At 39.3% G+C, this 26,685-nt stretch overlaps 1 protein-coding gene across 5 annotated transcripts in view; it reads left to right on the top strand.

Annotated features, from left to right (window-relative positions):
• CCDC88C (coiled-coil domain containing 88C) overlaps positions 1 to 26,685 on the top strand; it is a 97,857-nt gene that overhangs the window by 55,473 nt on the left and 15,699 nt on the right. For all 5 annotated transcript variants that reach the window (XM_062576125.1, XM_062576124.1, XM_062576126.1 and 2 more), the window contains exons 10-21: positions 394 to 552; positions 6,656 to 6,802; positions 8,247 to 8,391; positions 10,231 to 10,412; positions 13,516 to 13,653; positions 14,857 to 15,927; positions 16,690 to 16,817; positions 17,940 to 18,081; positions 18,651 to 18,839; positions 19,231 to 19,392; positions 20,460 to 20,737; positions 25,948 to 26,091. In XM_062576125.1, the coding sequence (XP_062432109.1) occupies positions 394 to 552; positions 6,656 to 6,802; positions 8,247 to 8,391; positions 10,231 to 10,412; positions 13,516 to 13,653; positions 14,857 to 15,927; positions 16,690 to 16,817; positions 17,940 to 18,081; positions 18,651 to 18,839; positions 19,231 to 19,392; positions 20,460 to 20,737; positions 25,948 to 26,091 (2,885 nt within the window). The remainder of the gene's footprint in view (positions 1 to 393; positions 553 to 6,655; positions 6,803 to 8,246; positions 8,392 to 10,230; positions 10,413 to 13,515; positions 13,654 to 14,856; positions 15,928 to 16,689; positions 16,818 to 17,939; positions 18,082 to 18,650; positions 18,840 to 19,230; positions 19,393 to 20,459; positions 20,738 to 25,947; positions 26,092 to 26,685) is intronic.

Here is a 26,685-nt window from a genome sequence, read left to right as displayed (position 1 = left end):
TAAAAATATCTTTTTCAGTGTGAGGATAAAAATACTGCTCCGCATTTCTTTAATGAAGAATCAAGTTACTCCAGCAAGCTGACCAGTATGACTGTGGTATAGAAGTGCTGTGCTTCCTACTTAACTGGTCATCTGTTTAGCTTGCAAATAGTCCAGTAATACCTGGAGTGTATATAGATAGTATCAGGCACTGAATATGTCTGAGTCCCAGCAGGCTGAAGAACCTCTCAGTTTTGTGAAGAACTGACTAGCTAATAGGAGAATTCTCTCACTCCTCAACCGAAGGAAGATTATTTGTTGTTTCCATTCATACCTGCTCTTAAAGTTGGACAGTTTAAAGAATGCTCTTTCAAGTATTAATTTAGTGTTTTGCCTATCTCTCACTTCTCTCAGAATATCCAGTTGGCCTCAGATGCTCGCTCTGCCCGCGCGTACAGAGATGAGCTGGACTCCCTGAGAGAGAGGGCAAACCGTGTGGAGAGACTTGAGATGGAACTTGTCCGGTGCAAAGAGAAACTTCATGATGTGGATTTTTACAAAGCTCGTATGGAGGCAAGTGGAGATCAAGAGGAGAATTTACTGAGTTAATCCTTAATGATTGGCTTTTGTTTTGTTACAGTTCTTGTGTCATTTGTCCATGAGCTGACTGTAGCAAAAGAACAGAGCAAGTGAAAACTTCATAACATTCACTATAGGTATTGCTTTAGCAGCATTAAAAATTCTTTTGCTGGCAAGTAAGGCGTGGTACACACAAAAAGTACTCATTAGTTTTAGTAAAGTCTGCTTAATTCAGCATTATGCAGCTAAGCAAGACAGACCTTTTCTGGAAGCTTCTTCTAGAGGATCTAAGTCTAGCCTTAAAAATTTACAGTAAGTGAAATGTTTGTTGTCCTCAGTTGATCCTTTGACCAGCATTTTAATTGTCATGTGTAAGTTAACTAAATGAATAGCTGGATCTTTTTCCCTAGGAGTGTGTAGCAGCTGCTGCTGTTGTCCAAGTGGCTGGACATTTTTAAGCGTGACCTTGGATGACAAATCTTAGGCCCCTCTTTTTGCAACAGTTGCTTATAGTAAAAAGGAGAGAATGTTTGGATCTTCCCTGGTGCCCTGAGCAGAGGACATCAGTGAGAAACCTATGCCTTTGTTCCAGTAGTAATGCTAATTATCAGCTTAGTCATCTGCAGCTGTGCCCATCCTGGAATCATAGAATAATTTAGGTTGGAAGAAACTTTGGAGCCATCTAGTCAAATCCCCTGATCAAAGCATGGCTAATTTTAAAGTTAGATCAGGTTACTCTTATTTTTCCATCCTTTCAGTCCTTTGAGCCCCTCTCACCTAAACTGTCAATAACCCCACTTATGTGATACTTCAGCCAAAGTCAGATGGATATCCAGGCTTGCAAAACACATTGAGGTTCTGCAGTTTAGCCCCTCGTTATAATTAGGTAAAATCCCAGGTCTGAGAGAGAAGAATGACCATGAAACTCATGTTCATAAGGCCTCTGGCTAAGAATATATGCCTTATTTCTGCTCTATAAACATTGCTTTGTAGGCGTCGTCTTTTTTTTTTCTTTTTTTTTTCCTCTCTAACCTAGGGCACCAGCTAGATGCTACTGCTTATGAATAGATTCACTAAGATGACTGATTATTAAATGTAGTAATATCCTACAAAAGCCTGTCTCTTCTCTCAGTAATTCCCAGTTTACCTTAGGGAGTTTGAAGCTCTGTCTATCTTCTTCCCTAAAGCTGGCAAATCAGTCATGCATTAACCTGGCATACTAGCTAGCAGTGTGACATCCTGGTAATTCTCTTTTGACTGTGTACTAGAGTTACTTAGCTCTTATCTGCTATTCAGAGAATGTAGCTGGAGCCTAGAGGAGAACAGTGTTTAGTCTTATCTTCGTCTGAAAGCAAGAGAATAGCTATTGCTGCTCCTGAATTTCAGACTTTATGCTTGTCCTAGAACCAGCAGTCTCCTGTTCTGTCTGCATGCTAATCTTGCTTAATGTGCTATTCAGTAAGGAGACTTCCACTTCTATTTTGTTCAATCTTCTCTCAATCCCTCTTCTGACAGCTTTTGGTGAAATTATTGAGCACTAGAGGTGAGTGTTGGCCCTCCAAAAATAGCTCCCTGAGATACAGCAGTGATTGGGACAAAGTACTAGCAGATCAGGGACAAAGAACGCTCCCATCAATATGATATTTTACTAATTTTGGGTGACAGGGTAGCCTCTAGCATAAGCTGTTGTGCCTGAAGGGCTGAGTTTTTCTAAAATGTAACAGGATTGCACAGCTGTCTGCAGGCTGGTCTTTGGTCTAAAATAGCCAGTGTTTCACATGCTCACTGCTCCTCCTCCCATCACTGGTCTACCCTTGGCACAATCGTGGACTGGCAGATATGTACAGTGACATCATCAGGAAAACTCCATTGGTTTCATGCTGGTACATTCAGAGGATTCCATGGGATGCTGTTCTCATTTCTTTATGGTGCTGTAGCAGCACAAAGACTCTGCCTAGTAGCCAGGATTCAACTCTCCATGTTCCTCAATTTTCTTTCTCTTCTACTGACTCAAGTCCTCTGCCCTTCCAAAAAAAAATGACCATGGCCTGGAGTTCAGTTCAGTGCTTGCTCACATTTTCCCACTCCTTCAAAAATTGCTAGGCTTACAGTTTCAAGTTGTGAGATTTGTACAAGGATGTAGTATGGCAGAGATTTATGACACTAGACTTTTTTGTGCCAGTTCATCTCATGGTATTAATTGGTACAGTTTGCATACTAAGCTGAGGGTGCTTAATACTTGAACAAATCTCTTAGGGCTATAGCAATGAAAATACAGGCGCATAAAGCACAGCTTTGGCCACTTTTCTGTGGCAATGTGATACCTTAAGACTCGTAGGGTCTTGACCATATCATTAATAAACCTTGCAGAATCAGTAAGTGAGGGGAAAAAAGTGATTTTTAGCTTTGTGTGCCAATAAAGAAAGCTATTAAATGAGCACTTAAAGATCTTTTCCTTCCTGTAGTTTACATATGCAGTCAGTAGCTTGAACAAGACCTATGGGAGGTGCTCTGCAAAGGATGCTGTGACAAGCTGAAGGAATTGTGAGCAAGCTAAAAATAGTTTCTTAAAGCACATATTACAGATCAGAAATTGTAGCAAGGATTTAAGGAGTTATTGCACAAGGAGTACAAACACAGTAAATCTTTCTCTAAGTGAACATAGCTCATTTGAGCATGTATATTGTTTTCCTTTTCTGTATTTTTTTACAAGAAGATATCCTCAAATGATGTTTTAATTTGACTATTGTTTGAGGAATATGGAGATGGCTATGTCTGGAGACCTTCCTGATGGAGTGGCTTAATGAGGTCATAACCATGAATGTGGAGGAACAGGCTAAATGCAAGGTTTTCTCCAAGGAGGTCTTCTCTCCAATGTAAAGCTCCCCTCCAGCATCGCTTTCTACTGAACCTTATACTGGTCCAGGAGATCAGATTCTGTGCAGAGGCCAAGGAGTCTGCCTTGCCTGTTCTTCCCACTGCATCACACTTCCATAGGGGATGATGTATGTGTTCTTGTATGTGCTCATACAACTTGTCTTGTATGTATTCATGTAGCTGACCCAGGCAATGTTTTGATTGCCACAAGACATTTATTAACTGTATCATGGCTCAGTGGGGGCAACCTCCAAATTGTTGGAAGGAAGAGGTTTGGACTCCATCTAATAACTAGATCTGAATGTGTGCAAATTCTCTAGTTTGATTTATGCAATCTGTTTGCTCTTTTAGGATCTGAAAATATTTTTCAAAAGCAAAGCACCCTGATTGTACAATCACTTAACCTCCAATGTTCATTGTAACCATATGAGTATACAGTGCATGTTCTTAAAGCTTAACTCAAGGCATAAGTGATACTGGATCAGAAAAAAAGTGTATAATTTATTTCAGAAATATAATTATGACAGCAAGGTTATGTATGTTGGATATTAAGCCATCATAGTTTAAGGTAAAAGTAATGTAAAGCAAAATTTTTTGAATCTCTTACTTAGTAAGTTTAGTGTGTTTTCAGAAAGAAATGCACAGTCAGCAATTCTTGCTGTTGGTTTGAAAAGAAACTCATAGCTACAGAATCGTGTTGGTGGGTTTATTTAAAAAAAGAAAACAAACCAAAAACCCCTCCTACCCTTAATTCCAGTGAAAATGCCTCTGCTCCACTACCACCCACTGCTTGTCTAATTCCAGTGTAGCCAGATACATTTTCAGGTCAAATGTGTTAGCACAGAGTTCTGTGAGATGTTAGTGCTAACATGTTGTAGTTAGAACAGTTTTACCTTCCAGGCTTTGTGATTTAACTTTACAAAACTCTCATGGAATAATTACTTAAATTAAATGACCTTTTCAGTATTAAGGCAACCTTAGATCATGGGTGTGCCAGTGAGCTATGTCGACCTAGCTGTAGGAGGCATTTCCATCAGGTTATTAATTTAAGATTTCATCAGAACTGTTTTGAAATGACGTGTCCACCCTTCCTGGGTGCCTGATGGAAACGTACCTTCAGTCTTCTATATACTGCAGCTCCCAGTGATGCGTAGTTTGTACCAGAGCCTTGATATGTACATGTACTAGGCATATAGTTTAGCTATTAATGACACACCAAAATAACTAGTTTCTGCTTGATGGACAGTTTTGGGAATAGTTCTGAGGCTACGTTTTTGAGGTCAGACACCATCTTATTTCTTAGGGCTGTGGTCCAGATTGAGTGTGATGAGCCAGCAAAGTAAACTCTGATCATGTTGCTGTTTCATTATGGGTTTTCTGGCAGCTTACATGATGCTCTGAACGTTTCCTGTTGTATGCTTCCTCTGGTCTGTTATCCGTTCGGTGTCAGCAATTCTTGCTCACCCTGAAGTGACACTGCTAGATCAGACTTGGCCCAGAATGTTAGTTCTATAGAATTTGTTGGAGGCGGGAGGGAGTGTGAGGGGTATGGGTGTTTTTTTTCTTACTTGTGTACTTAGACATTTGAATTGCAGTAATTGAACCACTTCACAAGCTCTGATATGTTTGTCCTTTTAATGCTTTTGTAGTAGAGAAATTCTTCCTGTTCCATTTTGCAAGTTGGTAGGTGACCCATGGAGAGATCAAGGACCATACCACACTGCATAAGGCAGACTTCCATACTATGCCACCTACATTCAAGATACAGCAAAAAACCAAGACTGTATAAGGATATTGAATTATGGCCCTCTGTAGTGTCAAAAGGCAAGGGTAATGGGTGTCATCGGACAATCTAACTTGTGCTTTGCAGCTGTCTTTTGAGTGTGGTTATTGGTTTTTGATTTTGTTTTGTTTTAATAACTGGATTGCATGAGGCTCTTTATGGCTGGTTCCATCCTCCCAAAAATGAGAAGGTAGTTGCTGGCTAAGCAGTGAAAGTGATTTACTCCTGCCTGGTAAACTTTCAGGAATCTACTTGGTTTGGATGTTTGTGGTCTGAGAGAGCAGACATGGACACTGATGTCAACAGAGACTTCACATTTTGAAGGCTGTTGTCCAGGAATAAAGTTGTAAAGCCATAAGCATTTCATCTAGCCTGTGTGCACATATTCTGTACTTGTGTATTTCATGGAGCAGGGGAAAGAACATTTCTTTAGAGAAACGAATGAACTACTTTCTGCACTGTAACTTTTCAGGGCAAAAATCCTTCCTGCACCAATTTAATCTTTTGAGATCTGATGTTTTTCTACCATGGAAAAGTGGATCTATGACTCAGACTTATCTGAGGATCACAGAGAGTAAAAGTTATCAGTCAGGTGTTTTAACTTGAAATAAGATATAATTTAATAAATTTAAAACATGACCAAAACCACACAGGCAGATTTATGCTCTAGGCATTTCGTATTCCTGGAGGTCAGTTACTTGAATGCATCGAGCTTCATTTGTTGCTCTGCAGGAAATATTAGTATTTTTCTAAGGCTGTGGCTGCAGCAGAGTAAGTTAAACTCAATAAAAAACAGCTCTAAGAAGACATCAATGTTCATATGAAGATTTTTATTTTCTTATTTTGTTTTTATTTCTGTAGTGATCGGCGTTTGCTTTAAGTGGATTGAAATTTTGTCCCTGAGAGGGGAAAAGCTTTGAAGCAGGCATTTATACCTAAATGTACTGGAGCAGTGGTATGGACATTCCATATATTGATGGATGGTGCTCCCTAACATACTTTGAACATACTATAATATCCCTTTAAAGTCAATAAATATAATCCTAATTTTTAGTTGGAGACACAGAGGACTGCAGTGAATTAATTAAGCAATTGGCATTATGAAAATAGATTTAGAGTTGAAGAGTTGTTCTGGGTCTTGAGTCACAGTGGCACACCTCTCAATCAAGCCTTATTTATAGCAAAAGTCCATTAAAATTCATTAAATTATTTTTTCTTTTCTTGAATTTTAGAAAAATAGCTATATTTTCATTAATGACTCAGATAATCAAACATAATACTGTCTCCCAATAAACTATCTGGTAACTTTTTATAAAGTAGAGATGTCAAATTTATTTTTTACATTTTGTAATATCATTTTATCGAAGTCACCTGGTCTTTAAAAAGTCAATGTATGTAAAGAGATTAACAGTATATACTATTTCTTTTTCTCCGTAGGAGTTAAGAGAAGACAACATCATATTGATTGAAACAAAGGCCATGCTAGAAGAGCAGTTAACAGTGGCAAGAGCTCGTGGTGATAAATTGCATGAATTAGAGAAGGAAAATCTGCAGTTGAAATCCAAACTTCATGATGTAGAGCTTGTATGCACCCTTTATTTCTTTAATGTTAATTTTTTTCAGTTCTGTTTTTATGCTAGGTCACATGAATTTGTCATGGAAATCAGTGGAGAAAGGGAAATAAACGAACAGTGCTTTTTAAGATGTTCTTTAGTTTGAACTTTATCTAGATATATTCTTAAAATGTTGCCGCATTCAATATCTAAATATTACTAGTGCTACTCTATGGGGCAGTGTTTGACAAACAGCATTTTATGCAAGAACATAGATACAATTTTAAAATATAGAATGGTTTAATACATATTTATAAAGGAGGCTTTAAAATCTGTCAGTTAATTAGAAATCTGTTAGATATAGAATATGGAAACTAGTACTCAACTTCTTTTGTTGGAAACAAAAACCACAGCGGTTATGATATCATAACTGCAGGAGCCCATCACTGCTATAAAGGACACAAAAATCCAAAGCTGATTACTACATAAATCAGAGTCATGGCTTACTGCTTCACAGACAAGAGATGCACGAAGTGGCAATTAATTGTCTACAAACAAAAAGCTGACATGGGATTTTATCATCCCACCATCCCAAAAGATTGCCTTTCATTGCCTGTATTTAACTTAACATTCCTCCTGTTACCCTACTTGGCTTTGCATTCTTAGAGGTTTAAACTTTTAAAAATGGGATACGTTAGAAACAAAGATGTGACGATACTGTATGGAGTTAATTTAATGCTTGATTCAGGGCAACATGATGCTCCCACTTTTCAGAAGTGGCTAGTGATTTTAAATACTGCATTTCTGGGTGACTTGGTGAATTTCTGGATGCTTGCTGGAAATTGGGACTTTGTAAAATGCCATGTCAGCTCCCACAAATGCAAATGGCCCAAGTCATTGCCATAAGCAATGGTAGCCTTATTATCTAGATCCATTTTCTAGATAATTGAAAACCCCAAATTATAATACAGTACGATATAATACGGTATGTTCTTGATTATGATTATGATTTGATCTAAATCAGAAAATCTTTTTCAACTTTCAATAAGTTGAAAAAGCCCCACAGACTTCAAAGTTGTATCTGCTGAGTCTCTAGAGTTTCTGTGCACTGTGGTACATTTTTATGAAGAGCTTTGCTTGGGGCACAGCTTGAATTCAGCCAGTGTTATTGGCCTGGCACCAGCATCACTCCGCATGTCTTCATCCTCACGCCCTTTTCTCCAGGTATATCATAGATTTGAGCTGACTCCAGGTAGGGTCAGTTCGGCACCTGCATGGCATTTTATGGCCTATATTGATACACCTAAAAACGATTACTACTACATCTATCTATCTATTTATAATCTTAATATTAAGACATACATTGCTTGAAGACTTTTCTACCCTCAAAGTGTTTGTTGCTCTAACAGTTAAACTTGAGAGAACCTTCTTACAGTTAATCTGCTTGTGTTTTCATTCCCATGCTTCTTGCACAGGATCGGGACACTGACAAGAAGCGAATTGAAGAACTCTTGGAGGAAAATATGGTCTTGGAGATTGCACAGAAGCAGAGCATGAATGAGTCTGCACACCTTGGCTGGGAACTAGAACAACTGTCAAAAAGCACAGATCTTGCAGATAGTAAGTAGCAGCTGTTGTGGCTTTTGTGGTGCTTACTGGGAACAGTTTAAATGAAGTCAGTGGGATAGATTAGATGGCTATTCAGTTACTGATAAAGCGATCTAGAAGAATGGCTTTATTTTGTATAATAACCAAATATGAGCATACCACTACATTAAACTACTTGCTGTCTAGAATCTTTTTCTTTATGAAGATTAATGGCTGTTTGTTACCTTTATTTCACAGTCTTGCAAAGGAGGCTTATCTTAGCCTACAAAGTTAGTGGCACCCTGTTCTTCCTTATTCATTATCAGTGATTTTGCTTATAGAATTAATCAGTGGTGAAAAACACTGTTCTCTCAAAACTAACAAATGTTGATTACCAGTACTTCAGGAAAATGTAAAACTATCTGATTTTTCTGACTTCTTTCAAAATTACAGTTTTTGTCCCCTCCTTGATTTGGTTTCACTGGTGATGTAATAGAATGAAAGATGTCTAGTTTTGTTATCTCCTATTTATTTGTTTCCAAGAACTATGACTTTCAAAACTTGTAACATTTTTTTTTCTTTTTTTCCCCTTCATTGTAGTTTTAGCTTTTCTAGCACTGGAGCTTCAGAACTGATTCCAAATAAACAAACAAACAAAAAAAAAAAAAAAAAAAGTGAGAGGAGCTGAGAACATCAGTTATCTTTTGTATTCAGTGTGTGTGTGTGTAGGGGGGGAATATTCAGATTGAGTCTGAAAGGTTGGCAGTATAAAAAGGTTTTACCTGTTGGGAATATTTTATTCAAAATCATTAAAAAAACAAAGCTTGGAAGCAACATAATGTAGATAGGCTTTGCTTTAGAGCAGAACTGAATTGGAACATTATGTTAATGTTTACTATTTGACTCTTAATTTGATCAAAACTCTCTGGGTGATGGTCTTAGAAAGGACACAAATAGTTTTATTGTTTTCAGAAATTTGCCAGTTCTGAAGTGTTCTCTTTGGTGTATGTAATAGCGATGAGTATTTTAGCAGGAGTGAATAATTTTCTGAGACTTAATGTGAAAGTGACTTTAACATTGTTTTTAAATGTGATTTTTGAGCTGAAGGGTAGCAATTATTCTGTGTGAAACAAAATTGCTTTTATTTTGATGCTGAATAGAGAAAGGAACAGAACAGCAGAGGCTTTGGAACTGGAAATTAATATTGGGTGTTAGTGAGACTTTAGATCTCTATACTTTTAGAGGAATATCTCTGTTGTAAAACTTGAATAAATATTGTTAGTTTTAAGATTTTAACTTCAGAGAATTCTCTGTGATCAATATTCTGATGGATGTCCTGTGCTTATGCAGCTGGTAATAAAATATCTTCCTGGATTCAGTGTATCAGGGAAGTAGCTGTGAGGTTAAGCACCTGAACTCACTTTTGCAAAAGTGTGCCATGACTAAATAGGGTCAGATCCCTTAGTTTTCATTGGCTTTTGGAAGTGCATCATCTTGGTGTGTTACAATTCTCAATGTTTTACCCTCTGCCTATTTCCTTTGATAGAAGTGGAAAGGGGTGTCAGAGTATGTTTTCCTACTGAAAATTACTGGTTAAAGTAACTTTGAAAATAAGTTAGGACAGTATGTAGCTTTTAAGATAGTTTTCTCCTTAGATACTTCTTTGTTTATTAGAGATCTCACTGTTTTCTGTGGAAATATATTCTATTTTTATGGAAGTGTTAACTTAGTGGTTAAGCTGAAATGATAAGAATCTGGCTGCAATGGTTTTTGAAAAAAAAAAAAAAAAAAAAAAAAGCTAGTCTTATGGACCTAGAAAGGGATGTATTTCTGAATTAGTTATGCCACCTTTTGATTCTTGTGTTTCAACAGCTAGGAAGTCCTTTGTCTTTGAGCTGAATGAGTGTGCATCTAGTCGCATACTGAAGCTAGAGAAGGACAATCAGAGCTTGCAGAACACAATCCAGGAACTAAGAGATGCCTCCTTGATCTCCAGAGAGAGCAGCCTAAAGTTTGTGGAACTGGAAAAAGAAAATCAGCAACTTAGCAAAAAGGTAATTCTTGCTCACAGCAATAGACAGAGCTGTTTGTTTTCTGAGCACAGTGTGTGCAGAGCTTTACAACATTCCTGAACAATGAGGGATCGCAGGGAGTTCGCTAATGTTCTCCAGGAGAATGGGCACATTTTCAGGCCCTTCTGTGTAATGTGAGAAGGTCTTTTCTCACATTGATGTATTCCATTACCTTCTGCCCCACTGTCTACACAGGTGCATCGCTGTAAGCAAAAGTGACTGTTCCTGATCCATAAATACTGTCCTGTGGTGCTCATTTGCCGTGGCATACGGTGCTGTTGTTTCTCTTACTCTGTCTTCTTGTGGCAGTCACTACTGCTTGCTCTGTCAGGTGAACAAGCTGTGGCCACGTTTAAGGTTTGGGGCTTTGGTGGGGTGTGTGTGTGTGATTTTGTTTGTGTTGTTTTTTTTAACTTGTTTGAAAGTATTTAGTATTGATTCCATGCAAGTCAAGTAAATCACAGAGGTGAACTCAACTTCCTGTATTTTTAAATAACTGTCCAGATACTGTGTAGATTAATTGATTGTAATTAGTACTGAGTGGTGACTTTGCCAAGGTGAACAAGGATCCATCACTGCCTTCTGGAGAGATTCTCCTGCCAAAACTTAAACAGTTTTGCTTTTTGAATTTTTTTCTGTGCAGAAGGAAAACGGTTTGCAAAAATTCAGTTCAACGAATTCCTTCATCACTCCAATTTATGAACTATTGTGTATAAATAATTCCCTCCAGCTGTAGTTTACATGTTTAAAATTTAAGATCAAGAGATACAAAGCACTCAGCAGATACCTGTGGCATACAGCAATTTAAGTCATTTAAACAGCTGTGGTGAACCTTTGGCTTTGCCCTAGGCACATTTCTGTGGGCACCTCCAGTTATGGCACTATATTAGTGCCAACAGTTGTGATTCCAGAATTAGTCAGATGTTATCAGTGACAAGAATGTGTTGATGTGATGGGGTCACCTACAGGTCTGATAATCAAAGACGACCAGTAGAGGGGAATGCTTGTGTGGAGCAAAGAGGCAACTCACTGCCTCAGGCATTGAGGAATAAGTGGTGGTGAGTTTAAAAATGAAGAGCAATTGAAATGTGTCAAAAGGGATAAATCAGATCCTTTAGTAAGGGAACACAATATGGTGGCAGTTAACATAGTCTGTAAGTATTGACTGAATGCCACAGCCCAGTCAAGTTGCTGACTGTCTTCATCACCTAATCGGTGAAAGATGGAAATTAAGGTAGTAGACAGCATTGTATAGTGTGTGGGAGATGTACACTTTATACAGAGATGTGATATAGCATGTATAAAGTAATCTTGATTTGATGTGTGGCTTTTTTAATCTTATTTCCTCTCACATACTTTATTTTTCACACACATGTAATTAGTAATTAGTGAGAACTTAGTTAGCTGTCTTAATATGTGTGAATGTATGCAGTGTGGGATGTCCAGAGCAAAAGAATAGTAGGGGAGAAAGAGTTGGGGCTGAAATACCATGTATTCTGTGATTAACTGCAGAATGGCAACCGTAGTAGGCAGAAGAGTGTGGCAGTCCTTAAGGACTGTTAAGGAGAGTAGCGTATAAAGACATAGGACAAGAGACATAAACAGTTTTCTCTCTCTCTCTCTCCTTTTTTTTTTTTTTTTTTTTTTTTTTTTTAAGGTAACTTACCTATGATATCCAGAGTAAAATCGTGCCCTCCTCAAACTGTTTAAAAAAAATCTGATTTCACCCAATGTCCAAGACTTTTAAAGCTTGTTATTTGAGTATGCTTGGCTGCCCACTGATCTAGTTGTGCTTGGAAGGTTCATGTAGCAGGAGCGGAAGGGGATTATTCAGGGGTAGTACAAGTGAAGACGATACTAAGGAAAAGTCTTATATTCCCACCCACCCCCTTTTCCCTCTTTCTTGCAAGGTTTCAAGAGGAGCAAATAGTAGAAAGTTTTCCTCTCGAGCACAGTTCAGGAGCAGCAGTCCAAGTAATTAACCTTTTGTTTTGGTTTTTTTTTCCTGCATCCTTGGACTGAAACATGTTGTAAACAGTAGTTTCTTACTTGCCTCTAATTCTCTGGGAGGTACTAATGAAGATCAGCTATTGCAAAATTACTGAGTTTATGTTCTAGGCTTCTCTAAACAGCTCCTTTGGGACCAGTGAACTGTATCATGGTTACATTTCTAAATGTTAAGCCCTTCTTATCTCCAATCTGGACAGCCTCAGCTTTTTTAAACACTTCCTGTAATGAGGCCTATATTGACATAGGCAGAGCCCAGCCTCCAGCTATTTCCCCACTTGTAACAATTATTGTTAATACCTTTATCACTGGCATTTTTCACTATTGGCAGAGTTAATAATATCAACACAAAAAAATGAACAGATATTTCTGCAGAGCTGTTGCTGTTCACAGTATTTTTCAAGCATAAAGAGAATACTTCCTGCCTTATGCAGGTCTGCGATTCTCTTGCTTCTGAATAGTGAAGAGCTGCTTCTTTATAAAGCTCAGTACATAGTAAGACCAGCTTTCCCTAGTAGGTAGTAAAAAGAAGCTGTTTATTTTATGAGTGGGCCCTTATTCACAAATCATTCAGATTCAGTATTGTGAGCCCCCCAACAGAGGGCTGACAAAACACAGAGAGAGGGACTGTAAAACTGGAAATTCCAGTGTTTTTCCTTCGTTCTGGATTTTTATTTGTGTTGTTCGCTGCGTTGTCTTAACCTTCTCATCAGCTGATGGAGTAAGGCCATCAGTGATGGAGAGGCTAGCAGGAGAGAGTGTGTTAGGATGGTGAGCACCAGAAACTTCAGTTGTTGACAGGAGCGAGAAGGGGTCTTTAGGCAGATAGATGACGCATTTCTCACTGATGTACCTTTATGGCCTTATCTTAATAGGCAATAAGGAAAATCTTGGCAGTGTGAGAAAACGAAACAGTCTTGCTCCTCTCCTGCACCTGGCAAACTGCAGAAGGGAAGAATTGCATCCCTCAGCCATAATCCCTGTCTCCTTCCTCTGTTTTCTTCAAAATACCTTTAAATGCGATCAATCATTGTGTAAGGCTGTATGTGATGTGTTCTGGGATCTTCTTTCCACACAGATTGAAAAGTTGCAAAATCAGATTGAAAAAGAGAAGCAAAGCAATCAGGATCTGGAGACTTTAAGTGAGGAGCTGCTAAAAGAGAAAGAACAGTTACAAGTCATCATGGAGACTTTGAAAGCCGACAAAGACAGACAGGTGCAAACTTCACAGATGTAATCCAAAAGCGTATGCTCAGTAGTGGTAACTTGCTGATGCCATTTAGATGACATCTATTTTTGTCAGGGAGATGGGGCAATTTGAGAGCTATTCTCTGCAGGATGAACTTGTTCAAATGCAGGTAAAAGGTCTTGGGGCGGGGGGAGGAGACACCACCCCAAAACTGCATTTGTTCAGGTTTGGAGTGGCAAATAAAACACACTTACACTTTAAATACCCTTCAGCTTTTACTACTGTGCTGCAGTTCATGTACAATGCCTTGAAACTTCTGTATTGTGGATTTGCACAAGGTGTCGTCTGTATCAATTTGACTAATGAAGAGAATGTATACACAAGTCGTTGGAGGGTGGGCTGCCTACTTTTAATGTGTATTAAAATTTACACCATGACTTGTTGGGCAAAGATTAGATAACAAAATATCTTATTTAGGTATTGTTTTTCATCTTGAAAGATTCTTACATAAACCTCTACCTGGGAATTTGCATTTTACTACCAGTCATACAGTTCAGTTAGAAAACATGGATTCTCTGTGATAAGAATTAGTGAATGCTTCACATTTAGGGTAGTAAGTAAAAGCACAAGCATCTTCATTCACTGGAAAAAGCCAGGTTCTGATTTTTGCAGATATTATGCAAGTTAAGAATCAAATGCAAATCCCACTCTAAACTATAATTGCTTCAGCTGGAATTTGGCCAGTAGGGTATATGGTCTGCTTTTGTGGAAAGTATGTCTTTAATGAGATCTGTAACTGCTACCAATATGCAGTACTTTGGGGGTTTCTGGAGTCTTATCAGAAAGAATTTGTGTCCTCAGTTCTCAAAGGTGTTTACATTTGTAAACTTAAGCAGAAAGATGTTTGTAACAAAGCAGTTAGTCCAAGATGTTCTGTGAAGGTGTCTGTCTGCTTTCTCTCTCTGCCTAGACCTTCTTAGCTGTTAGGAGGAACATAGCATCATTTTTAATTCATTAAGAGTCCCAGGTTACCAGAGGTATCTTCCCCCCCGCCCCCCCATGAGTTCAGCTTATTGGTTTTAGTCAGGAATAACTGTTGAAGAGTTTGTATTGGATTAAATGTTAACCTCACTCATCTGGCTGGTTTAGGTCTGAATTGTATTGCATGTTATAAGGTAGATGAGTGGCATTTGCATGACTTTTTTTTTTTGTTGTTGTTCATTTATGTAGATAACGGACCTTAAACAAGAAAATGATCACCTTAATCAAGTGGTCTTATCCTTGAGACAAAGAGCACAAGTAAGCAGTGAGGCTAGAGTAAAAGATATTGAAAAAGAGAACAAGATCCTTCATGAAACAATTACAGAAACTAGTAGCAAACTCAGCAAGTTGGAATTTGAGAAGAAACAATTACAAAAGGATTTTGACCAGGTTAAAGAGAAAGTGGGAAGAGTGGAAGAAATGGAGAAGGAACTCCATCAGCTGGAGAGGGAAAATGAACAGCTCACAAAGAAGGCAGCAGCCATGAAAATAGTGACAGAAAAAGTAGAAGTTCTTGAGCAGGAAAATGGAGATTTAGAAGTAGAAAACAGGAAATTAAGAAAATCCCTGGACACATTGCAAAATATTTCTATCCGGCTTGGGGATTTGGAAAGGGACAACAAGCAGTTAGATGAAGAAAATCTGGAGCTCAGGAGAGTGGTAGAGACCATGAGATTTACCAGCACAAAAATGGCACAAATAGAAGCAGAAAATAAAGATTTGGAGAGGGAGAAAGAGGACCTAAGGAAGAATGTAGAAATGTTAAAAGTGCTGAGTAAGAAATCGGAAAGGCTGGAGCTAAGCTATCAAAGTGTCAGCTCTGAAAACCAGAGACTTCAGCAAATGCTGGAGAACAGCAGCAGAAAGATCCAGGAACTAGAGAAAGAAGTCCAGGGAATGGAAAGTGAAAATAGGGTCCTTCAAAGAAACCTGGAGGAGCTAAAGATTTCCACCAAACGGCTAGAGAGGTTAGAGAAGGAGAACAAAGACCTGGAGCAAGAAGTGTCTCAACTGGAGAAAGACAGAAAAATGCTAGAGAAAGAAACAAAACGGCTTTGGCAGCAAGTGGAACTGAAAGATGCTATTTTGGATGATAGCACAGTAAAGCTGGCAGCGGCCGAGAAAGAAAACAAGACACTAGAAAAGGAAATTGCTCGATTCAGAGATTCATCTAATAAACTGAAAGAATTTGAAAAAGACAATAAAGATCTCATAAAGCAAGTTACAATTGATAAAAGAACACTAGCTACATTGAGAGAGGTAAGCAAAACAATATTACTGTTTTCATCACAGTGCTATTTTTTATTTCTGCTCTGCCAAGTAGTAAAGGGAGCCATCTATCCCATGATTAGTTGATCTATGAGTTAGGAGATCTTCACAGTCTTAACAGGCATCACAGGATAGTGTTGCCTTTTGGATGTGGAACTTCCAAAAATTGAAACATACCACACACTGTCCAGTTACACTGCAGCAGTGTAATTACTTCTGTTCAGTTATGCCAGTAATTTTCCATGTGTCAAAAACTCAGAGTAATAGTGAAAACGTTCAAGTCTCTCAGCAATGAATCTTAACCATATTATCTCAGGAAACTTTTATATTGAAGCCCTGTCAGCGGTGCGTGTGTGTTGTGTGTGCACACACTCAAGTGCAGGCTAAGCTTTTCTTACTGGTACTGGAGGTGGAGGGGGGGGGGAACTCCCTCTGCTGGTGCTGCAGTCCCCTGGCCTGCTCATCCCGTTGTCTGGCAGATGAACAGAATGACAGTGTAGGCAGAAGAAATTCACTACAGTGAGTGAGATAGAGGCCAAAAGGAGCATTCTTTAGTTTCATGTTGAGTAAACTATAAATAAAGACAATCAGTTTAATTTGGCACTGAGCTGACACTGATGAAGAGTTTTCACTGACCTTGGGACTCAGATTTTGTCCAATGTCTTTTTTTGTACTCTTTGGTTTAAAAATCTCCAGTGTCAAATAATTATCACTGTCCTTTTACAGCAACTAATCATGTCAGTGCTGTTACAGGATTTGGTCCTGGAGAAGCTGAAGAGTCAACAGCTGTCTAATGAGCTGGACAAACTGAGCCAGGAACTGGAGAAGATAGGACTGAACAAAGAGCTGCTGCTACAGGATGACAATGACAATGATGACACGTGAGGAAACTGAGCTCCCTTACTCGTGCCCGTGGCTCTGCAGGCATCTCCCTCAGACATCATAATTCAAGCCCCTAGCTTGAAGAAGCCCTTTATTTTCTGTTCTCATGTGTCTTGCTCCAGTTACCCTTACCAATTTTGAACACAGCCTATTTTTCTGTAGCAAGCCTGGCAGTATCCTGCAAGATATGCAAAATCTTTTCTTGGAAAGAATGAAGGAAGAAGAAATGCGAGTCTGTCTCTCTCTCTCTCTGTCTCTCTCTCTGTCTCTCTCTCTGTCTCTCTCTCTGTCTCTCTCTCTGTCTCTCTCTCTGTCTCTCTCTCTGTCTCTCTCTCTGTCTCTCTCTCTGTCTCTCTCTCTGTCTCTCTCTCTGTCTCTCTCTCTGTCTCTCTCTCTGTCTCTCTCTCTGTGCATGTTTGCGCGCACGTGTCTCTGTCACACGCTCGTTCGCTCTGTGTGTCTCAGCTCCCTTGTAGAGCAGTAAGGTAACCACTTAAGTGATCCACTCTGTATATTCCTCCTGGTATTCTCTTTATAAGCAAGAACAACAATGCTTAACTGTTGTCCTTAAGATGGTGTGTGACAAGACTTTGTGATGCAGCCAACTATTAATATAAAAGTAGATGTTGCCTAAGAAATTCCTGTTGGCAAATCCTAGGGTCATTAACAAAGAAAGCCCAACAACCCACATGGGTGTAGGCTTCTTGATAAGACCCAGTTAGAGAAACATATGCTTTCTGGAAAAATTTTAGGGCTTGTTGCAGCTTTTTCTTCCCATTAGGAACGTACAGAAGAGACATGAAAAGAAATATCTGTAGTATAATTAGAGGCAGAATAGAAAATCTTTCTTTTTACTATAGCTTTAAATACTTCTATAGAACCATATAGGTGTTACCCCTTTCAAAATTGATTGGATTTTCCCATAAGGTTCCTCAGCAATAATCTGTCAGCAGAAAGCTGTGTACTAGAGGAAATTCTCTTCCTGAAGAAGCAAACACATGTTATGTTACATGATGAGATTTAGAATAAGTGAAAGTAAAGTCTGCTATATGGATGGTGGCTCATAACCTAGTGGCAGATGTTAAAAAGTTGGGGGGGGGGTTTCTCCTCATGTTTTTCAGAAAATACAAGATTCTGGAAAATAAAACTGAGTCAGCGCTAAAAACAGTGGTAGCTGTGAAAGAGGAAAAGATTGCAATGCTGGAAGCTCAAGTGGAAGACACACTGAACTTTAACCAGCAGTTACAGAATGAGCTAAATATGGTAAGAGGTGAACTGCATTTTAAATGTTCTCTATATAGTTCTGCACATTCGCATGCTTTTTGCTCAGCAGGAACAAATTGTATACATTTCTTCACCATTTACAAGTTCCCTCAAAGGCTATTTGATTTATTTTCTCCTGCCCCATTGTATAAAATAGCACTGATCTTGGCAAAATTCTTGGGCTGTGATCCAGGGCAGGAGTTTTTTTAAGTAACTGCTGTTTGCAATCTCTGTTTCCCCATGTTTTTTTATGGCCATGGGTTCTTGGCATTTTCTTCAATGAAAGTATAGACTGAAGCAAGGCAGACTGCAGTTGAAACTTATCACCAAGGATAACCTCTTTGCTAAGTGACAGTGAGCTTGAGTCAAGGAGTGCCTGACTGCCGGCCTGGAGACCCAGGTTCCTTCACCTGTCTGCCGCAGTTTCCCAATCTGTGAAGCAAGGGTGACAATTCTTGAATCCCTTTAAATGCTTACAGTGCAAAAGAGGAACTGCAAATTACATCATTATTTTTATAAAATCCCAGTGTTGAATCAGTTGTAAAGTTTGTTCCTTGTTGGCTTTACAGGTAAAGAAGGACTTCGATGCACTCAAGCAGACCCAACAGGATGGGCAATGTGCTCAGAATTCACTGAAGTGTTCTGCAGAGAAACTTACTCCTGATCACCAAATGAAGGAGAAATTAGAAACAGGACACCGAGAAGCTACCATGGAGCTTCTGAAACTGAAAGACAGGGCAATTGAATTGGAAAGGAATGTAAGCCTTCTTCCATTTTCTGTTATCCCTCAGACTTCCCTTGTGACCAGCTCCTTGTGACTAGTGGATTGCTAGGACCTGTTTTTCAGGATGTTGGAATCTGGTGGGCTTTTTGAGCACTCAAGTCTACCAAATTCCTCAGACATCTCTTTGGACCACGTGAAGCTTTAATAGTATATCTGTGTTGTATAGCATCTCTGTGGGAATGAACCCTGTGTTTGAACTTTGTGTTTAATATCTGTCTTACCTTCATTTAATGCTGGGAAGAATTTCCTCTTGCACATTTTTTGCAAGGATCGTTGCTAATTGGTTCTCACCTTTGATAAGACTCTGAATGATCAGAACAGCTGTTTCATTTCATATTACCTCCTTTCAATCCCATCTCTTTTAGAATGCTGCCCTGCATACTGAGAAGCAGCTGCTTAAAGAGCAGCTGAAGCACTTGGAAATGCAGAATGTCTCCTTCAACAATCAGATCCTGACACTACAGAAGCAAAATGTCTTCCTTCAGGAGCATAACACTGCTCTGCAGACACAGACAGCCAAACTCCAGGTCAGAATAACCCTGCGTTTTTTTGCCAGTAGACTGGATTTCATTATTGTAGCGTGGAGAATGGCAACTGACAAGAAGATGTTGGTTGATACACTTACATAAAGATGAGGCCCTTAAAGTAGAGCTTAGATTGAGATCTGAATTTCTCCAAGCTAGGAGAGAAACTGACTTCTTTCTAGGTTTATCTTTATGAAAAAGGTAATTATTTGAGACCATTTTTTAAAATGAACTAATAATGCAACAGAATCTAGATCTGTTGTTCTAGAAGCTGCAGTAAAAGTCTTTGCTCTTTTTTTCTGTTAGTGCTATGTCTGTGAAAGAGCTTGGAAGAAATGGGAATAGGACACAAGTCAAATCCCAAGAAACATTGTTGCAATGGGTTCAGATCAGTTTCAAACAAAATGTCCAAGTTGCGTGTGAGAAGCAATTACCCTTAAACGTCATTTTAATTCCGAAAAGACTAATTTAGCTCAAGAAAGAAAATTTTTAAAAGACAAATTTGGATTAGCACTAGTTTTCATATTGTCCAGATTTCACTTTCTTCTGGCTTTGCAACCCTGCAGTTCACATAGCTTTTGGTTCTTTTAACTTAATTCTCACCTGCAAGTGAAACAGAATAATAACATGTAAAACTGGAGCACTGTGCATCTACTCAAACCAAACTTGTTAGGACTGCTGCCCCCGCAGACAGTGGTGTGAACTGTAGTAGTTTTCATTCAATTATACACAAACATGGAACAACTTTGGCTTCTCTACGTGATGTTTGAGATATAGTTGGGTTGCAAGTGTTCCAGTTCCCCTGAGCCTTCAGATTGAAGAGTATCTGCTGGTATAACAGTGTCATTACAGTTTGGACGTTATCCTGATGCACTGAAACTCTTGCTAGCGTGACTCTGTATGGTGCATATTTCTATGCTGAGATGATGCCTAAGTGTTCATAAATGTCTTAAGTCTATAAAGCGGTGTATCTTTGATTAATTGTATGCAGATATAAACTTATTGCATGCTCCTTATATGTACTGGTAAGTGTAAATAAATATGCTTGCTTTTTATTTGAGAAACTTTAGGTAGAAAATTCAACCCTCAGCTCTCAGAGTGCTTCACTGATGGCCCAGAATGCTTTACTCCAAAATCAGCAGACAGCCAAGGAAAATGAAAATGAAAATCTGCTGAAACAGAAGGAGCAGTTAAAAGCTGAATATGAATCATTGCTTCAGGATCATGAACACCTTGCTTCGCTGCATGAACGGCAGTCTACGGAATATGAAATGCTAATAAACCAGCACAGCTGCCTGAAAACATTACACAAAAACCTGGATCTGGAACATAAAGGTCTGGGAGAAAGGTATGCTCACTGTTCAATGCCCAGGGAAGTTATGTAGCCAAAATGTTAGTCTTAAATTTTCCTCTCCAATTATAAACAAAAATTACTGTTTTATTATAGTAAGATGTTATCTTGACAAAATGTCTTTAATTTTTGTTGGCATTAGGAGATTAAATATTTCAGACCTGCGAAGGTGGCAGACCGTGGATGACTTCTGATGATATTTAGCAAAGAGGGTCTTTAGGGTATACATTGTTAGAAGTAGCTTAAAGACCTTTACTATATTTAAGGATCTAGGCTGTAATAACACATATCCTTAAAAAGAATTTCTCAGTCCTATCATGTGATACTTTTCTCATCATACAATAAGATCTCTTAGTCAGCTAACTAATTACCTAAGTGTGAGTGATACGAGAAACAATATAAATCATTGATGATCATATCTGGCATCACTCATGGCCAAAGAGGCTGGCCGAAGGAAGCCATATTGAGCCGGATATGAAACAGTGATGTATTATTTATTTCCTTCTAGTTCTCACAATCTAAGGCTTTTGTTTCAGGATTTTTCACATTTTTTGAACTGTGAAATCAGATTAATCAGTTTATTGTTCAGTTTCTAGTAAGTGTCATTTTCTGATGGTTGTGCTTGAATGTAATGGTATAAATAATACACTACAACATAAAGGCTATTCTGCATACTCATCAGAACTATTTTTTTTAACCATTTCAATTATTTTCCCCCAAATATCTGTTTTTTAGGTTGAGTGTTTTTATGCAAGACCCCAAGTTGGGTCAATGTTCAAGTGTAACTCAGTGGTGATCTTTGAGGGTGGATTAAAAACTAGTGCTGAACTTTCCCAAACCGAAAGGAACTGGCAATACAGTGTTCTGCAGATTTTGATAAAGTACAGAAATAAACCTGTTGTGATGAAAATATCCACTGAGGCTGTTTGACAGGACAGCTGCTTGGCTGTCAACTAAATAATGAGATGTAAGTGATTACACAGACACTGTTCATGCTTACCAAGTAGACTCAGACTGATTAATGGTTGTCATTGATGCAGGCTTTGCTCAAGAACATTACACTGTGGTGTGTAGGTGTAGTTTGCTGGGTTCCTTCTTCTCCTGAGTACTACTTATTAAACAGTTGTAGCATGAGAAGACAATGGTTTTCTGAAAAATAGGTTCTCTTTAGTGATAAGTCTTCAGACCACTATCATGAACATTAACGATTTGGATTCCATCTTACTGAGGTGTGACTGCCAGTGAGAAATACTGCAGGGGAACAGATGGTGATTTTCTGTTTACTCTGAGCAGGCTGATCTTTTGGTAGTTTTAAGAGTGCAGTGTTCTCCTCAACAGGTCAGTCTGGAAGATGCTTGTCAAGGACAGCCTGTGTCTCCATTTGACTGTCGGGGTGGGTGGAGGGAGGAAGAGACAAATTACTCTTTCCCTGCTCCCCTCCCACCCCCACCCTCCAATGTACTATCTGTGTTCAAATGGCTGAGAAGGGCAGAGGGGAGAAAGTTGAAAAGCAGCTGGAAGAGAACTGTTTGTTTTCTTCTGCCATTCAGTGGCATTTTGGTGCTAGGATGAAATCTCTCACTTCTACCTTCAGCTAGAATATACCACCCACTAAATGTTTCCAGAACAGCTGAGTACAGCTAAGCAGCTGGCCTGTGCAGTGTCTGAGCAAGATGGGCTTTGCTTGTCCCAGACACCAAAGCAGTCTGTTTTTCTCAGTTGGTGACAGCATGTTCTGTTGCTTATGGCAGGACTGCAATCCTGCAGAAACCTGTGATTGCAGCTCATATAGAAAAATCCACAGCAGCTATAGTTATAAGTTAGCTTGTGGCCTGCTAATGCTGTGTACAGCCAGGATCCGTAAGGTTTGTGCAACTCACATTGATGCTTTTGATACCACAAAGTGTTTTCTGCACCTGACTAAACTTCATTAAACCTCCTTCAACTATATCTACACAGTCTTAGTACTGCGTTGTGGATTTAATAATAGGTTGTGCGTCACAGTACTGAAATGGCCTGTCACAGTCAAGCAAACCACAAACATGTGGGTTTGACTTAAGAAAAGGAAAGTTAGTATGTTAGAGCCATTTACCATTAATAGCGGTTTCTTTACTTTGCAATGTTCAGTTGGCTGCCTAAGTTAATAGAGGAAAGCTGGATACTTTTACCTTCATTTTTAAATTGCTTTAAATATTGCATGTTTCCAAGGGGAGATAACAGCTTACTAGCTATGGTTGATTGGCAGACCCTGGAGCAGTTTTTGACTTCACAGAGTCACAGAATGGTTGAGGTTGGAAGGGACCTCTGGAGATCATCTAGTCCAACCCCCCTGCTCAAGCAGGGTCACCTAGAGCATGTTAGACAGGGTTGCATCCAGGCAGGTTTTGAATATCTCCAGAGAAGGAGACTCCACAGCCTCTCTGGGCAACCTGTTCCAGTGCTCTGCCACTCTCACAGTGAAGAAATTCCACCTCACGTTCAGGCAGAACTTGCTGTGCTTCAATTTCTGCCCATTGCCTCTTGTCCTGTCACATGGGACAGCTGAAAAGAGTTTGTCCCCGTCCCCTTGGCACCCTCCCTTCAGGTACTTACACACATTGATAAGATCCCCCCCCTCAGTCTTCCCCAGGCTGAAGAGGCCCAGCTCTCACAGCTGTTCCTCGTAGGGTAGATGCTCCAGTCCTCTGATCATCTCTGTAGCCCTAGGCTGGACTCTCTCCAGTAGTTCCATGTCTCACGCACTGGGGAGACCAGAACTGGATGCAGTACTTGATGTGGCCTCGTCAGGGCTGAACTTGCGCTGAACAGGTCTATAATCCTGGACAAACACCAGAAAAACTCATCCCAGTAGAAAAAGAGAATCCCTGCTGTGCAGGTTATATATTGCAGGGATTTGCATTATTATGTTAGCAGTGCTGTCTGCAGATCATATTTATGGATTCCTTTTGCTACATGCTTCCTATCATAGTTGAACATTTTTTAAATTTTCTCAGTCACAAATATCCACCTGTAACATCTCTCCAAACAGAGCAGTAGAAGGGATGAAAGTCAAAAACGGCAGTTGAAACAGGAGTAAGGAGGAATATGGCTGTTCAAGTCTGGGAATGGATTGTGTCAGAGCCAAAATGTATTTTATTTACATCTATAAGGAAATATTTTTAAAAACCCTCTTCCCATTTGCCTGAGGCTGATGCTAAAGAAATGGAGTGAGCATGAATGTTGACTAGCCTATAGGTTTGGTAACCTTGCCTATTGACAAAACCTCTCATTGCAGTGGTATTTTCATACTTATCAATTTGTGTAATCCTGCTCAAATAGTAAGCCTCTTGGCTGAATCCAGTCTACAATAAATTTTGCTTAGGGATTTCACTACGGCTCTGGCGATGGAGGATCATCTGCGTTCTTGCAGATGATTTCTAATTTCATATCTATCCCCTAATGTCTAAGGGAGCAGCTGTGGTCCACAGCAGGAGTTCCCATGCTCAAAGGCAGTATGAGGAGCTGGGCCAAGCTGTAGAACTGGATCAGTATGCTGCTTCCTTCTAAGTAGTCCTCATTACCCAACCCAAGCCTTCTGATTATTTTTAAAAATGAACAGAGGAGCTGTATCAAAGGGAAATGATGAAAGCGTTTCCAGCAGAGTTCCTACAGAGAATGCCAAGGTAAGTTCTGCCAAGGTACTGACTGTGGAGTTTGTCTTCTCAGACTCTGGATTGGCACAATGTCTTGTTTGAAAAATCCTTTTGGGAGCTGGATGTGAAACCTTCATCTGCTTTCAGGTTCTTCCATTTGTTGTATGGACATTGAATTTGAAATGTCCTGGAGCTGAATGAAGGAAAAAAAACAAATAAATAAAGTTAATTAAACTCCACTGCTACCACTGGGAATGAATAGTAAAAAGCAGCTTTTGTTTGGGAGACAGGTACTTTTCTGTGTGGCTGTTCAATGGACTGGAATTTGGGACAGGCTATAATATGACTCTGGGATGAAGGGAATGGTAGCCTAAAAGAAAAACAAGTTGGCAGGAGCCAGTGTACTTGGTGATCTCTGCTACTTTTCTTTTCTGTTTTGAAGTCTCAGTGGCCAGAGTGACTGTGCTCTGCATTCATCTCTGCTAAGACAAGTCAACCAGTGGCTGGCTGGACAAGTGCAGACAATGTTTGTTAAACTTTTTCTAGTATTGCTGTCTCTCTTGTTGGGTTGCTGTTTCAAAATTGCTTAAAATGAGTCTTCTGTGAGTGGCATAGGTAGCTCTGCCCAGGCATATTTTAGGGCAGTATCCTTTTATCACTGTCACAGGCAAATGTACTGGTGAGTTTGACCTTCTCTGCACCAGTGTTGCCAGTGGTTTCTGCTGTTTGTGTGGATGAGTGCATTCTCTGACAGAGGCCACTAGAGGACAAAATCTTCTGAGAACAGCTTGCTATTTTAGAAAGTGACCTCAACCCACTTGACACTGTGCAGTAATTTCTGAACACAGGCACAGTAGCTCCTCAGGGAGGCTGAGCCCACCTAACCTATGCCTGTGCCAAGTATCGGCAAAGTTGTGCCACCATTTCTGCAGTTAGGAAATTTAAAATACAGTTGAAAGCACCTGCGTGCTCTCTCTGCGCCAGTCCCTGCTGTCAATGACTTGTACACAAACTGAATAAGCCAGGTAACTGATAGAGCCCTGTCCTGTTGAGGCCCAGGCACAAACACCCGTGCTGCCCTTGGATCTCTCAGTGGTGAAAAGTAGAGCCACTCAAGCAGCTAGGTCAACCCCTGCTTGTGGGTGTTTCTCTGTCACCCCTTACTGATATTGTCCTTGTTGTCTGTGTAGAGTATACTTTTAAGTCATCTTGAAACCTGCCACTGATAATTGTTTATGAACAAGGACTCAGTTAAATGATGCAGTTTCTCTCCACGCCAGGGAGTCGTATGCTTTCAATCGAATGATCAGAATCTGAAGATGAAACAAAGTTCTGACAATTGCATTCTTTTTTGTACATAAAAACCTCCATCTGGGCTTATAGATTAAGATGACTTCTATCCACACAGTGGAATTCTTCAGCCTTGGTGGATTTTTAACCACATGAATCTGTACAAAACCGAACAGACAGAAAATAAAATTTCTGTTGGTTGTAGTATCATCTATTAAAATTATCTTCAACTAGAAGAAGAAAAATACATGAATGAAAGCTAAGAATGTGCTTACTCTTTTGTAGATACAGCAGTTTAGTGAAACATAAGGCAGAACTGGAAGAGCTGGAAATGGTTTTGAAAACTGAGAGAGAGATTCTGCAACAAGAAAGGAGAACAAATGCAATAACCACTGGGGAAAATCAGAAGCTGAGGGAGGAACTTGACAGGTATGACATCCTTGCCAAATTCTTGTGTATATTATTAAAAAGTCAGTTATGCAAAATACACAGTTGCTTTGTTCTGTGTTACTACAGCTTCAGGATATCTGTTCATTTCTCTTAACATCTGTTTTATTTAGTTTGTTTCATTTAACTCATTGTAGATGATCAGCTTCATGGATACTGTCAACAAATGTTACTATTCAGTGCTTCAGGCATGGTCTGTTTCTGAGACTTTTGCTCATTCAAGAAAAACTGCCACTTGTAGTTCAGTTCACAAGCTGTATGATTCTGCAATCATTTGTTTTCAAGAGTTTGTCTTTAAGTAGAACTACAAATGCCCAAGACTCACCAAAATCTCGAGCTGTGTGAAATGATTCCTACCCAATTTTCCTCTTGTAAGGAAAACTGTATTATGTTTTTTTACACAGTATTCTTTAATTCTTGAAATTAATGTTGGTGTTTGTTCATGTTAAAACACTTTGGTAAGCTAGCCTCAAAGTTTACATTACACAACAGTAAAATATAACACCCTCACACATACCCCTGCTGGGGCACTGGTCATTACAGTGCCACGGCTCATACTAAGAAAATGTTTTAAGA

Source organism: Rhea pennata, chromosome 5, assembly GCF_028389875.1.
Source record: "Rhea pennata isolate bPtePen1 chromosome 5, bPtePen1.pri, whole genome shotgun sequence".
NCBI lineage: Eukaryota > Metazoa > Chordata > Aves > Rheiformes > Rheidae > Rhea > Rhea pennata.
This window is presented reverse-complemented; position numbering and strand designations above follow the sequence as displayed.